This window comes from Falco naumanni, chromosome 2, assembly GCF_017639655.2.
Source record: "Falco naumanni isolate bFalNau1 chromosome 2, bFalNau1.pat, whole genome shotgun sequence".
Lineage (NCBI taxonomy): Eukaryota > Metazoa > Chordata > Aves > Falconiformes > Falconidae > Falco > Falco naumanni.
This window is the reverse complement of record NC_054055.1, coordinates 5,710,907-5,726,427: the sequence shown is the minus strand read 5'-3', so window position 1 is coordinate 5,726,427 and position 15,521 is coordinate 5,710,907. Positions and strand designations below refer to the sequence as shown.

The 15,521-nt window shown below is 44.4% G+C and overlaps 1 protein-coding gene across 3 annotated transcripts in view; it reads left to right on the top strand.

The window, feature by feature from the left end:
• The first annotated feature begins 774 nt into the window (after positions 1-774).
• The window catches only part of NARS2 (asparaginyl-tRNA synthetase 2, mitochondrial), a 52,691-nt gene continuing 37,944 nt past the window's right edge, over positions 775-15,521 (top strand). For 2 of the 3 annotated variants that reach the window (XM_040583295.1, XM_040583293.1), the window contains exons 1-5: positions 775-981; positions 4,032-4,141; positions 5,009-5,129; positions 5,797-5,937; positions 9,542-9,622. In XM_040583295.1, coding sequence (XP_040439229.1) covers positions 850-981; positions 4,032-4,141; positions 5,009-5,129; positions 5,797-5,937; positions 9,542-9,622 — 585 coding nt within the window. In that variant the 5' untranslated portion in view covers positions 775-849. The remainder of the gene's footprint in view (positions 982-4,031; positions 4,142-5,008; positions 5,130-5,796; positions 5,938-9,541; positions 9,623-15,521) is intronic. The other variant, XM_040583294.1, reaches the window with a different exon arrangement.

The window sequence follows — 15,521 nt, the reverse complement described above, 5'->3', positions numbered from 1 at the left end:
TCACTAAACCATGTCCCTAAGCGCCACATCTACGCGCCTTTTAAATACCTCCAGGGATGGCAACTCCATCACTTTATTGGGCAGCCTGTTTTAATGCTTCACAATCCTTTCACTGAAGAAATTTTTCCTATCTAAAGCTATCCAATCTCAACTTCCCCTAGTGCAACTTGAGGCCATTTTCTCTCATCCTATTGCTTGCTCCTTGGGAGAAGAGACTGACACACCCCACCTCTCTACAGCCTCCTGTCTGGCAGTTGCAGGGAGTGAGAAGGTCCCCCCGGAGCCTCCCCTTCCCCAGGCTGAGTCCCCCAGCTCCCCCCCCCCCCCCCCCCCCGAGCTGTGCCCCAGCCCCTTCCCCAGCCCCTGCCCGGCTCTGGACAAGCTCCAGCCCCTCCGGGTCTGTCTGGGGGTGAGGGGCCCAACGCTGAGCCCAGGGCTCGAGGGGCGGCTGCACCAGGGCCCAGCACAGGGGGCAAGGATCCCTTACCCCCGCCGACGCCCTGTCACCCAACACGGGGATCCCTCCCGCGGCTATGGGGATCCCTCCCGCCACGGGGCCCCGTCCCCTGTGCCCTGCAGGGCGCCACAGCCTCAACCCGCTGCCGCCCCCCGCACCGCAGGCCATGCACTACATTTCCCAGAGGCCCTTGCGCCCAGGCGGCGGAAAAGGTGGCCCTTCGCCCTCGGCGGGCCTCCGTTCCGATTGGCTCGCTGGGCCAGCGCTCGGCGCCCATTGGGTGAGACGGTCACGTGAGGCGGCGGGAGGCGCGTCACATGCTGGGAGCCGTGCGGGAGCGGGCTGGGATGAGGTCGGGCCGCCGGAGCGGGCAGGCCCGCTAGGTTTCAGCCATGCTGCGGGTCCGGGGCGGCTGGCAGGCCCTCCGCTGCTGTGCCACCCTGCCTCGGGCGCGGCGGGTGGCGCGGCTGCGTGTCCGGGAGGCGCTGGAGGCGCGGGAGCCGGCCGGCGAGGTTAAAGTGCAGGTGTGTGGCCGGCAGGTCGGGGTGTGCCTGGTAGCGGCTCGGCCCAGAGCCCTGGCGGGGGAGGGAGGCGGCCTGGCGGCCCACGCCGGTTTCACTACCTGTGCTTCAGGGAGGAAAGCTAGAACTTCTGCAGCGTATTTTGCTAAACGTACAACCCTCCTTGATAGTCTCTAGAGCCGGCTCTCAATGTAATTCTTCGGTTTGCCATTGTTAGATCAGGTACAAAGCTTTGAAGTCACTCGGCATGTGCAGGGAAAGGCTGTCAGTGGGATTCGTTATACTGAAACAGTTTCGGTTTTATTACCTGTTTGGTTTGGGACAGTGACCCATTGCCTCTGTGCTGACGTTTTCAAAGCTTTATTTTGGGTCGTTCCACCTCTGGGTTTATAGTAGTGTTGCGTAGAGCCAATAGTAAGAGTTTCATTGATGTTTGTGTCCAGTTGCTGTGAACCAAGGTAGACTGGGAGAAGTGGACTTTATTCCTTTCTGGCCTGCAGGGTTGTGCATACCCGTTTTCTGGTGTTCCCGACTGACAGAGCAGTGGTTGCAGATGCACAGTCCCTGTTTTAGTGCAAGGCCCTTGGTTAAAAGTGTGCAGTTACCAGTATTTCTGCATGAATCTGTGGAGGACTGGGGTATTTGGTAACAGTTTTAAACTAAACTGAAAGAGGAGAGATTTATAAGGAAGAAATTTTTTACAGTGAGGGTGGTGAGGCACTGGAACAGGTTGCCCAGAGCAGCTGTGGGTGCCCCATCCCTGGCAGGGCTCAAGGCCAGGCTGGATGGGGCTGGGAGCAGCCTGAGCTGGTGGGAGTGGGCCCTGCCTGGGGCAGGGGGGTTGGAACTATGTGATCTGTAAAGCTCCCTTCCAGCACAAACCATCCTATGATTTTGCAAACTCAAAAGCCAGTTTGTGCACACTGGTGTTCCTGTACACACGTAGATGAAGCCTAATAGGGTAGGAAGAAGCTCATCCAGTATAGGTACTTTTCAGATGTAGTTTTATCAGTAATGCAAGCTGGAATAAACTGGTGCTAAAACTGGCAATACCACCTTTTTTTCTACCCTAGGTCCTTGCCGCTTTGTTGCTCTTTCCCTGTGCTGGCAAGAATGTAATTTGTATTAAACTGGGTTGGGGAACTGGTCTGGCTTAAAACCACCCTTGTTCTAGTCAGGTTATTGAAAGTACAGAGTTGGGATTGTCACTACACATTGCTTCTGGTAAGGTGTGAGGTGGTCAAAACATTGCTGCTACAGCCTCTGCTGCTCCAATACAAGCCTGTGGGTATTGTCTTACTTCCTATTGCAGGATGCAAGACTCATCTCTTTATTTAACAAATCCCAGAACAGCCTGATGAGGTGGAAAACAAAGCTCTTGAGAATGTTTGGGGTTTTTTTGTTCAGGGGTTTTTGGGTGTTTAGTTAAGGAGCACTTACAAGGAAGGAAACGAAGAAAAACATCTGCTGTTATACCTTAAAGGTAATGCATCAAGTATGATGTATATGATGTGTTCTGGGGATTTACTGGAACACAGAGGATAAGCACAGCAGCTTCAGGCTTTAAGCGCCTGTTGCTTTAGCCACAGGAATACGAGGATACCCAGATGATCAGATTTCAGTTTTAGACTCTGGTTTCTTGCATTAGTTCTTGCGTCAGGTGGATCACCCTTCAGAGGTTGTCTAGGTAAATGCCTGTGAAATTGTGAGGCTGGAGCAAAAGCTGAAGTTTCATTAACAGTTAGGTTCATCATTTTCAAATCTTCCATAGTTTTTGTGTGCAGTTGTCCTCTCCTGTTACACAAACCTGGCTAATGCCTTGTCTGTGTTAGTAGACATGTTGTAGTTTTAAGAATGCCTTACTTATGGTACTGTTTAATTCTTGAAGTTTGTTCAGTCCAGACAGCTGAAGTAGATGGATTCACATTGATTTGTCTGGTATAAAATCCCTGGAGCATTTGCTCAGTTTGAAATAATTGGAACTACCTGAGCGCTTACAGTTAAGCAAAAGACAAGACTGATTGGAAAAGGAGCAGTTTGGTTGTTTAATCAGCTCTGTTTTCAGTTGTTCTGTACAGTGTTATTGTATGATGGGCTGGAATCTCCTCAGCAGATAGTTTTGCTTTTAAGGGCAGCTTTGTCTCATCTCTTGTGAGCTGGGGAGCAACTAAGGGAGTTGTATTTTAGATTCTATTACTTGGTGCCTTGGGTGCTGACTTACATTTTAATTTCTTAAGGGAAATGTTACTTGTCATTGAAAAGCTCAAAATAAGACATTAGTCTGATATGTACGTGGTCAGTTCTACTGTTTTGCTGTTACAAAGAACTTCTGCATTATTTTAATCCTTTTAGTCAAACTGGACAAGAATGCTTCTAAATTTTTTTCTTAGGGTTTTTTTTTTCCCCCATGGGGACAGCGTAGCAGTCTTGATTTTGAGGTATAAGGAGAAACATCCAAGAAATTAATTTTTGTTCTGCTTGAATATGTAATTTTTCACCTGCATCTCTTGGCTGCAGCATCATTGTTTTAGCAGTCCAATGGCTTAGGGCACGTAAACTAATGAGAAAATTTCAGTTGGTACTTTCCTGCAGGTGGTACAGCAACAAAAATTGATACCAAAAATCATCATAATACTCATGTCTACTGCTTCAGTAAGAAGTGTTTTAGAAGGACGTCACTAATAAGAATATGTACTTCGTTAAAATGCTTTTCATCTTCAGAGTACTTTGCCTCTTTCTGTATTCTCAGCTCCCCAGAGATGCAGGTAGATCTTAGTTGTCCCTGCTGGGCTCAGGAGGAGAGTTGATGTCTCTGCTTAAAGATTTGTTTCTCTTTGCCATGAAGTCAGTAGAAAAATTGACAATAACTTACTTGGTTTGGGTTTTTTTTAAATTATTTTTTATTTTTGTTGCTCCTAAAGAAATATTTTCTTTTATTTCAGTAAGAAGTTGAAAGAAGCCTGAAGTAGCATGTCCAGCTCAGCTGGAAGAAGACTATAACTATACAGAGATCATGCCAAGAAATAACAAATTTCTTTTTCTTTTTCCTCTAGGGCTGGGTCCGCTCTGTCCGATCCCAGAAAGAAGTTTTGTTCCTCCATATAAATGATGGGAGTTCTCTGGAAAGCCTCCAGGTGGTTGCTGATCCCAGCCTGGAAAATAGGTTGGTCCGTTTGAGATACCTGGAGAAATACGTTGACCGGTGCTTGGAGGTGTCTGCTCAGGCCTCCTTTCCTGTGCCAGTGGGTCACCGGGAGCTGGCACCTGACCACAGGAAAGGCACTACTGCAGGCTGGGGTCTCTGGATGTGCTTTTAGGATGGAGAGTGTCTGACTACTCTGTCTCAGCTTAGCTGAGGCCTTGTGGTTCGGTTGCTCATCCTGTGAGATTAATTTGGACCTAATTTAATAGCTGTAGCAGTTTTGGTGTTTTGGACTCCTGTTGGACTTTGTACTTACTTGTAAATCACATGATGTAGCTAGAAATAACTGTCCCCCAGGTTCTGGAGAGTGCTGGGCTCTACCTGTAACAGCTTCAGGGCTGGCTTGGTAGGCATATCTCCTAGATAGGCATGCCTATTCTATTATAATAAAATAATGCACTTGTTTTACAGCTTCATTTTGGTTGTTACTCTCAGTTGTTCTTTGGGCTAGGGTTGGGTGTGTTGGTGTGATCCAGGAACCCTCTGTGTGTAACTTGATTTTTAAAATAAATTGTAATGAGTTTTTTTTTTTTTTCTATAAGCCTGGTCTGTCCACACCAAGAGCCCTTTCTAATAAAAGTCTGTCCCTTTTCCCCTCACTTGTTCAGCATTGCAACCTTTTCCTAAATTCCTCTCTAGGTTTGTGAATCTCTTCACATTTCCGCCTATGCATTTAATAATTTTTCATTTCATCAGTTAAGCCCTATGGCTGCAGTATCTCTTGTGATCTCAAGTGGTCCAGCTAAATTAACAGGAATGGCTCTTCTGAACGTAGTTGACTTTTGTGTAAGTGCCTAGTTAAGCTGGGTTTTTTTCTTGGTTTCTTAGAGATTTAACTTTTGGAAGTGCAGTGGAAGTGCAAGGGGAACTGGTCAAAAGTCCTCATAAGATGCAAGACATGGAGCTGAAAGCTGAAGCCATTCGTGTGGTGGGACCTTGTGATACCTGGGTATGTCACAACAGCAGGAGTCCAACTGGTAGGATTGCTTTGGAAATTAATTTCAAAAGGTCCAAGTGTCCAGCAAAGCATGCTTCTAACTGCATTTTCCTTAAGTCTGAGTGGTCCTGCACTTTGATTTGGCAGTGGCGTCTGTAGGGTGTGTCAAAAGGAGAAACATGGGATCACTATGAAATCTGTCTTCTGGGGCAGAGCTGTTTCTACATGCTGGCAGCTAAGAGCGTGCATATGTCCCACCCTGAAGCACTTACCTGTGCCAGGTGGCTTACCTGATAAGTCTGGCTGCAATACGAATTGGAGAAGCAGTGGGACTGGCAAAACACTACAGATGGTGCAGGTGGAAGATCCTGTCTGCCACAGGCATGTTTGGAATCAGCTCACTGCTGCAGCAGTGGGATGAACAGCTGGCTTTCAAGGGGGCTCAGCATCCAAAAGGCGGAGCATTTCAGAACACTGTTACCCTCTCTTGTGTTCATGGCTCTGCCATAAGCATTGTAAAATCTACAGAATAACTAGAAAAGATAGGCAAAAGCATCTAGTTCTCTGCTCTGTAAGGACGATTGAGTTTTAGTAGATAGAGATGGTATTGCATGAACAGCAATATAATTACATCGACTCCCAAGTTCTCATAGTTTTATTTTTCTTTCCTTGTTTTCAGTTGTTCCCCCTGAAAATGAAGGAGAGGCACCCACTGGAGTACGTCCGACAGTTCCCACACTTGCGGTGCAGAAACAACACGCTCAGCTCCCTCTTGAGAATCCGCAGTGAAGCCACTGCAGGCATCCACGCATTCTTCCAGGTAGTCCCTCTGTACTGAGCCTTACGTATAAAATGCCCCCCTGGTTTGGCTTCATAGGGGCATGTTAGGAGGGAGCCAGCAAGCATGATGTCTTGACTGCAGGGTATGGGTTTTGGACATGGTGGTTTTCTTTCCAGGCCTGAGCCTGGCTCAGGCTTATGATCAGACTAGCACATCTGTGGCCTTGTTTGCATCTTTCTGCCCATTTCTGTTAGTTATTTTATCCTTTTTGCTAAGTTGCACTATAATCGCCTGCAAGCGTGTGTGGTCTTGTGGAACAGAACAGAATATGGAGTTGGTTAACCCATCCTCAGCAGTGACCTTGCAGTCCTTGGATAGAAGCCTCCTCCCACACAGAAAAATCTGTGATGCAGGAAGGCTACCAACAAACTGACTCAGTGCTTCATGTTATTCTCCTCGGTTCTTGTCTTTCTTCTGCTGTGCTACAGGTCTGTGTGTGGATGCTGTTAGCTGAGATTAGGAGACTCCTGTTTTGATGCATTTCAGACTGGTGGGTGGGAGGTGCCTGCGCTTTATGAGTGTGTCACTCTTAAGCTGTGGGCATGGTACAGGCTTTGTGCAGGTGGTGGGAGCAGTGAATTAACTGATTCCAGATGCCATATAGAGACAGTGAATTCTTTGTGTGGGTAGATAAAGGTAGCAAGTCCTCTAGTGCACTTGAGCCCTTTCTTTTAAAGCTTTTCATTGAAATAAACATGTTTTAGTTTAGGTAATCTGGCCTTGGTTTGAGTACAATTATATTCAGAGCAGTCCGATTACAAAATTCTTGTGTAAGTAATTAGTATGGTCCAAAGAACAGGTCAGAATTGTTGAGGTAGAATTTCTGGTCCCAAGTGTGCTGGTGTTTGTCACCGTCAGTGGTGCTTGCTCTATTGCTCTAGGAGTTACCTGTACGGAATTGCATGCTATTTAGAATTAGAAATACTGTGTCAGGTAAAGCTGGGCTTGCATTCAGCATCGTGCCAGCTGTAAGACAGACCCGGCTGTGTTGGGAATCACTCTGTGCCGGTGTCCACAAGGTGGCATTGCCTGCTACGACTTGGGTTTCAGACGTGGACAAGGAAGCCAGACGAGATAAAAAAAGCATAGGCTTTACTTTTCCAAATTAACTCCGGCTCAGACTGTTTAAAATGCTCAAGAGCTGAGCAGTATTAAAAAATATTATTAGTTGAACAGCAGGAGCTACACTAGAGTTATTTTTAAAGGGATAAGGAAGATTTGGTCCCACTCCTGATGCTTGCAAATGCTTGTATCACAACTCTCCTAGCACCAGGAACATCTGTGGTTTGCTCCATTTCTGATGGAAGGAAAGCAGTCTTTAAATTGCCACCTACATCGTCCCAAGAATGTTGCAATTTCCAACTTGACGATGTCAGAACATACTGTAACTGGAAAGTATAATCGGAGTGGTTTCACTGTGCAAAGCTATAAAGACCTTAATGCTGGAAGAAAATAAGTGGGGGTTTAGGAATACGCACCTGAAATCATCTAGACTGTCTGTAACTTCAAAAACTTTTTTTTTAGCACATTCATTTCTAGCAGTGAATGACTAATGCCAAATGCCTTTGGTTTGGATGTTGAAGGCTAAAACATCATCTTTAAATCTTCTCCTGAGTGTTGTGGTCCAGGTGGGCTAGGAATGCTGTTCCTAGGCACAGTGAAATGGTTGTGATGTGAATGGCAACCTTCAGTTTGCGCATGAATTAACTTCCAGGTTTGTCAGAGCCGGTAGAGTGACTTGAAGTATTTTAGGAGCTTTTAAAAGGGGGAAGTGTCCAAGAGGTTTTTATGGGATTCTCATCTTTCAGACCTGTGCAGTTCCCTTCCATGCTTTGGGAAGGAATGGTCTTCTGTGTGAAATATGCTGCTTTACAGAAACTGCTACTACTGCATGAGGAATTCAGGCAATTTTCCAAAATCTCGTGTAGGGTTAGGAGGTCACATGACCACTGAGTCTCTGGAATATGCATGGGATTGTGGCAGACACCTGCATTTTGTATTGATAGGCTATAGTTACCGTCCCAGGCCAAGTTCTGACTCTGAAACTACTTCCTGTGTCGTAACTGGATCTCAGTGAGGAGCTCCTGCCAGGCACTCGCAAGCCAAGGTCTTTGCACCTGTAACCAAGGTAGCCTAGAGCTGACTGCAGTGTCTTTCCTGCCTCTTGGTCATGTTAGGGTACTTCCACAAAATACATTGCACGTCCGTACAAACATTTTGGTCCAAATTTAATTTTAGTGTGATTCTCAGGATGGACAGTAAATACTGCTGCTGCCTTCCTAGCCTTTTAACTAGCTGGTGATAAGGACCAGAGCCTGTCATGTGAATGGTTGCTCTGTATTGCTCTAGTAAAAGCTGTGAAACTGAGCTTTTAGAAACATTTGCTTTGTAATATTTTTTTTTTAATTAATGTTTTCTGTAGATAGACAATGGGTTATGTTACATCATTGCCTCTGTCATGGTAATGCTGGCCCACCCTGATTTTGAAAGAGTTCTTTTGTGGCAGCCATTAGTGATGCAAAAGAAAACAAATCCTTTGTTCACAGCTGAACTCTGCTAGTTCCAGGTTCTTGTTTGCCTTGACATGCACAGGTGTGATCTCTGTGCTCCACCCCTGATCTCTGTAGTGAGACTAAGTTAGGAAAGTGACAGTGAGTAGAGTTTGGTTCCTGGTTTTGCTCCTAACATGCCATGTGTAGTTGTCTGATGTCCACTTGATACACCTATCCACTGAAAATTGGGCTGCAGATGGTCTACAAGCCTACAGCAGCACTGCAGAGAAACCCAGAGATAGGGGCTCTTTCTTCGTACATCCTTCCTGGTTTCAGAGGGCACTTCTGGATCTGTGAAGTATTACATGAATAGTTAATTCTCCAAGTACCTACAGCATGACCAAACCTGGGTATACCCTGTCTCTTAAGAAGATGAGAGGTGGGACTGACATTTTCATGGTGGTTGCATGTTTTTAAGGCCTCTCTGCCGTGCAGTGTGTAATTTAGAATCACGGAATGGTTTGGGTTGGAAGGCACCTTAAAGATTGTATAGTTCCAACCCCCTGCCATGAGCAGGGACACCTTCCACTAGAGCAGGTTGCTCAAAGCCCCGTCCAGCCTGGCCTTTCTGTCATTTAACATACTTGATGATTTCTTTTAATGGAGAACGCTGAGAGTGTGTCCTCTGCCTAACCACCATTTTCAAAAAAGCTGGAAGAAACTGAAGTTTTGAGGCTGTAGGGGTGAATTTGATTGAAACTACCCAAAAATATAAAAATACTGGATTAGGTGAGAAGAAAGGGAAATGGTGTAGAGATGGACAGTTGCAAACCCCACATAATAATGGCATAAATTTCATTTGTTTATGAAACATAGAGGAAAAAACCCAAGTAGTAAACATTATTGATTTGTAAATCATGTTGGCATTGAGTTAGTCCCTTGTCTTTGTCCCTGTAAGGAACAGAGTACATATGCTGTCCTAGTTGGGGGCTAATAGCCGAGTTATGATGTGTGCTAGTTGATGTCATCCTTGAAGTTGGTGTGTGTTTGATATCTTTAGCTAGTTAACTTTAGTGTTCTGTCTGTTCCAGGATAATGGCTACGTGCATATTCATACCCCCATAATTACATCAAATGACTGTGAAGGTGCTGGAGAACTCTTTCAAATTGAGGTAAGTTGGCTTCCATAAAGTTTGTTTTGATTTTTGCTTGCGGAGCATTCTGGAGTCATTGAAGGTTAGAGGAACTGTTTGTCTTCACAAAACCTTTCCTTTATGTACTTCTGTGATTATTTTTTTTAATATAGCAGTCCATTGCTTCAACTAATAATTTAAATAGATGCATTACACTTTTTTTTTTTATTGCTGTTTTGTACATTAATCGTCACCTTTTGTACTGATGAGGTTTTTCTATCCCTGGTGCTGTGGAAAAGTTTACAAAGAACATAGGGAGGTGAAACATTTTAGTAAACAGAAAAATGTGATCATAAGAATCCAAGATATGGGATGGAACACTCAGGACAGCCTACTACATGCAAATATTTCTTGGCTTTGAAACAAAGAATATAATTCACTGTGAGATTAATCCTTGAAAGAAAGTCAGCAATACCTAAAACTCCTTTTCACCTGTGTATATATTCTTCCCTACAAAGCTACTCCTGTTGTATATGGGATCTTCCCCCAATATTGCCAGGTCTTACCAGCCATCTGCCAAATTACTGCCACAGTCTATCATTATATGAAGTACTTCACATCTTGGGTCAAAATCTCCTATAAACTTCAATACAGCTGTAACTGCTAAGACCTTCCCCACAGATTCTCATGATTCCTAACCCCCGCATCCATGAATCATAAGAAATTCCGCCTGCCTTTTATACTTCTATATTTGAAATCCACTCTTCTGTCTCAAACAATTACATCCATTGCCACTTATGCTTACTGGCTCCAGCCTTGCTGGTGAATCATCTGTAAACCCAAGAAAAATTGTTGAGGTAGCAGTTGCTTGCTGCAGGATCGCATCTTCCACACTGCCCAGCCTCATGACAAAGAGCCTCAGTGTACTGGTTCTTCAGGATCTCGGGGTCTAACCGGCACGACTAGTGATTCCCTTCCAGACCAGTACATGTGGCTCAGCATTTTGCTTGCTGGGACAATAGAGTTGATTAGCTAAACTAAATTGTTCCTGTTTAATTGAGATCCCTTAATGCTACCAAAGGTTTGTTCCAGGCTGTTGCATGCAAATTAAGATGTGAAAACAAGTGACACTTAATGATGAGAACATTATACAGTTTGCAGCTGTACAGTGTATTATGTCTTTGGTACAAATTGTATCCACTTGAAAGCTGCAGAGGATGCAGGACTACAGCGTAGGTGGCTGGTAGTAACAGAAACACTGATGCAAATGTTGATTGAGGTGCTAAATTGTGAGGCTGAAACTTGTATAAACTGGATCTTAACTAAATGCAAAGTTCAAGGCAAATACCTTGTGCCATCTCCAGTGTGATTGCTTAGGTGTAAATAATACCTGTCTTGGAGAAATACAGTGACAGCTGTGCTTGAAAGGTGTAGATTAAGTGCTGAGTCAGATCCCATTAAGCAGCCTGTGCTACAAAGAAAGGGCTTCAGAAACCCAATTGCTCCTGGGAAGTTCTCCCTGACTTCCTGTATCTTCTTTGAGTACCGCTTCATTGTCTGGCCTAATTTAGGACTTGGTTTTGTTTCTGCAAAGCTGGTCTTGGCTAGCAGAAGTCCAGGACCACTTGCTATCCTGCTGCGACTACTTTACCCCACTGGAGCAGTGACACCATTTCTTGATCGTGGAAATCTGGGAAAGTTTTAAGTCTGGCTTGGGCCATGCATGTGAGGTTGTCAGACATAAAAATAAGGGTGACAGAAGAGTGTCGGACATAAAAATAAGCACATGCTATTTGCAGCAAAGCCCAGAATTTCTATATGCTTTTAATCAAACCAACCATCAAAACATTCCCCATCTGCTGTACTCAGTTCCTTTTTAAACTAGCCCTTAATTCACTGCTTACACAGGCCAAGGGAGAAAATAAATTTCTGTTGTTCTTGTATTTGAGCAGCAGCCAAGAATTATGGTGATGGGAATCAGTGAAAGCAACCTGCAAATTAGATTCTTCAATTTAAAAAATATTTAAATCCTGTACTTAAAGTTTTAAGACCTGTCTTCCAGTTGTGACCAGAACATAAATTGGCATCCTATTGCTCATGAATTTGTAGTAGTTACAATATGCCTGCTGCTTACAGGTTGTTTGTTCTGCCTTTTTATTTTTCTTTTTTTTTTTTTTTTTAACTCTCTGGGGCAGTGTATAAAACTGATAATCTCCCCAGTTTAGCTGTCCTGCAGCGGGTGGTATAGGTTGAAAGCTTTTCTTGAGTAGCCTTTAGGACCCAAGTAGAGGCTGCTTTGCACCCACTGTGAACCGTTGCCTTTTCATAGCTGTCATCTTTACTGGTACAATTTTAATCCCCTCACAAATGCCTGATGGCTGCTCAGGCCCATGCATTCTTTGGAAATGATAGAAAGTGAATAGGAATCTCTTTCACATGAAACTTGGAGATGGAGAAAAAAGTATCTTGAGTTAGAAGGGAGAGGCTTTTTGAAGGCATATGATCTTTGATTCTTAGGCCTTGTAATCATGTAGGATTTGTATCAGTTTATATGTTCAGCTTCCTCATTATCTTTGTTTGGTTTTGGGCGTTCTGATTAGTCTGTACATAGCTTTGGCTGGGATGTTCTCATACTAAGACTTGGAATGGGGAAGAATCCCTTCCCTCTGTGCTGGGCAAATCAGTTCAGCTAAGTATTTCTAAAATGAAGGAAAGAGAGCAGTAAGCAGAGACGATTTTTAAAAATAAATTAATTGCAAGAGGGCAAGAACTCCAGAGAAATATTTTGCAGTTGAGACTTTCTACACTTGAAAAATGTAGATGTGAGGAGAAACTGCCAGAAGTGTGAAAACAGCTAGGCAGACCCTAGTCCGCATGGAAAACATCAGCAACACCAACTTGTGGATTTCTGCACCTTTAACAGTGTCTGCCTTTGGTGGAACCCTGGTGGGGAGAATCATCTTGCTTGTGCTGCCTTCTTTAAAGTAAATTTACTGAAAACACCAAAAGAACTTTGAATATTGAAAGCTGGGTTTTAGTAGAATGCAAAGTAAGATGAGGTAATTCTTGAAACTGGGGGAATGCAGATCAGCAGGGCGAGATGGCCCTTTTATTTTTATTTAATCTGAGATTAATTCCTCTGTTCTAGCAGTCTTAGCACCTCGGGGCAGATCCTCGCTTTTTTTCTTTTTTGTCTTCTGAAGTCTAAAATTCTTAGCTGCCTTTGTATGTATGCAAGAAACTTTAATCGGTCCACTTCTGGGGCTGCTTCCTAGGAAATCTGCCTGCCTTTTGTCTTTGTGACCCAGCTGCATGTCTCTTCCCTGCTATTTTCAGTAGCCTCCCACTCTGTCTGCAGTGTTGAAGGCTCCCTGCTTTCTGAGTCTTTTGCTTTCTTTTCCACTTTGCTCCCTGGAAAGTTTCCTTGTTTGACTGCCCGCAGCTGCTGTGGAGAAGGTGGAGGCTCCTCTACACTCTTCCAGAGTCTTTCTGGCCCAGGACCCTTCAGCTGGTATGATGAAGCCCTGGATGCCCACTTTCCTTGCTGCCCAGCTGCAGCAGTTTAAAAGAATTCAGCATGAAGCGAGTTAAAAAGCAGTACAGCTCTGTTGGCATTTGCAGCTTTTTAAAGTAGATGTCACATGTCTTTTATTGCCTGTGGCCTTATTCCTTCCTGGGGACCTTGCTCAACACTTAGAGTGCTGTTCTCTACCTGTTGGCACCAGCGGAGGTAATATGTGCTCTCTATCAGGCTTGGCTCTTGCCACACACACACTTCACTGCATCTGGGTGGTGTTTGACTAAACCCAGTGTCTGGAGATCAGTCTGTTTCATTATCTGAAGTGTAAAACCTGAAGAGCCATCCAGGTATTGTTCTTCTATAAACTGTATGCAGAGATTGTATGGTGTTTGACTTCTGGGTGTTGGGGTTTTTTTGCCACCTGCTCACAGGAGTGAATGTGACATTCTCTAGACCCCTGAGGGGGGTGAGTTCATGGCTGTGCCTTCTGTGGTGCCAGAAATACGTGCCTGCTGCTGAAGATACAGAAGCTTACTCCTGCTGTTCCTTTGGTACTACTGAAAACCAGCCTTGTCAGCACCAGTGAAGGTTGGGAGCTGCTGGGGAGAATCACAGTTAAATCCAACAGTGTTAGTGCCTGTCAGCTCTTTCCCCCTTTAGAGATGCATCATGGTCTGGGAAGTGGCCAGTCTACATGAGACTGGGACTTCACAGAGAGGTGCTCAGCAGGGATCAGGATAAGCTGGAACTGAGCTGAGGGAAGGCTTGCTCTTGCATGTTTTCTAGCTCTCCCAGTTTCTGCTCATCATTTCTACCTGGTTCTTCTCTGCCTGTAATTCCACTCCATATTTATGAGATGTTTGTCTCAGCAGAGCCAGCTGCCTGTTGCTCAATGCAAGTCCAGCTGGTCAGAATTAGGACTGGAATCGCAAGGAGGACTTATTGAAGTTATGAATTTTGCAGTGGTTGTCTAAAAAGGAAAAGCCAGTCATGTTTGTAATGGAACATCACAGAGGGCAGGTCCAGATTAGCGTTGTGGTGATATGAAGCTTCAGCAGTATGGTGTTGTGGGCCTCGGCTAGAGCTGTAGCAATGATTTCTATAAGCTTTACAAGTCTTCTCTGATTCCTTCATGCATTTGGCTTGCTTAGAGTGAAAGACAGAATCAAATGGTTTATGCTCTCCTGAAGCTAACTGCCTCAAGTAAAAGTTAATACAAGACTGACATCAAAGAGAATAATTTTAAATTAAATCATTAGGCATTTGAGGAGATGGAGAACAAAACGGGTATTAAATCCAGTTGCTCTTGTATTTAGAATGAGAATAAAAAGCCTTTGATGTTGACGTTGAATCCTAGTCTGTTTATAGCGTGTTTTTACTCTGAGACACCGAGATATTTCATACAGATTCCCCCTCCATCTTTTCCCATTGTAATTTGGGTAGTTTTCAGCTAGGGAATCAAGACAACTTGAAAGCAAACACATTATTCCCCACTCTCCACCCCCCGAATCATTTATCAGGTATGCGTTTTGGATTGGGAGATGGGGAAGAAAGTCCATCTAATTGAAATAAAAGCACCACAATGTTGTTGCTTCATTTTGCTAGTCATGGACATGAAAAACAATCTCGCTGGGTGTCAGTAGTGAAGGGATAGCGTCACCTACTATTTATTATTTGTCTTCTACCAGTGGCTATGGTTGTATATAATAAAGAAGCAAGCTTGGCCTAAAAGGCTGAGCATAAATCTGGGGCACAGGCCCTTGAAAGCATTGCCCTGATCCTGTGCTTGAATGTGTAAATAGGAGGAGCAACCTCTAGTAGGTTAGTTGATATTTGTACATGTGAAATGTAAAGTTGTTAATTACGGGATAGCCCTGTGCCAAAGGCTCCCTTCTAAAGGAAAAGGGAGGCATTTCATTTTTGCTTTGTAGCAAGTGGATTGACTTGTGCAGCTCACAACACCCGTTCATCAAGCTTTGTCTCAAAATGAGGGAGAGGAAGTGGGCGGCTGAGAGACGAGGCAGTCAGATGGTGATGTGGGAGTAAAATTTTGTCTAAATATTGCTATATTCATTCTTCATCTTGTGTTGGAAGCCATCCAGGTGTTGCTCACAATGGAGACATGCATCTTGGATCTATCAGTGGCCTCTCAAACTGGCTGCAGGTTTTTTAAGTACAGTTCTGCTGTCGACTTTTTCACGCTCTTCCTCCAGTCACTGTTGTGTCTATTTTCCCGTTGCCTCCCTGAGATTACATCTGATTTGGAGAATGAAAAATTATACAAAGTCATTATAAATAAACCAAACCCCAGCTCCTGGAGACAGCTGTATCCTGTTTGTGGATTTGGGGGGGAAATGTTGAGATTTCATGGCTGATTTCTTCTGTTCTTTTCCTGCTTCCAGTCTGTCTCTTTCTTCT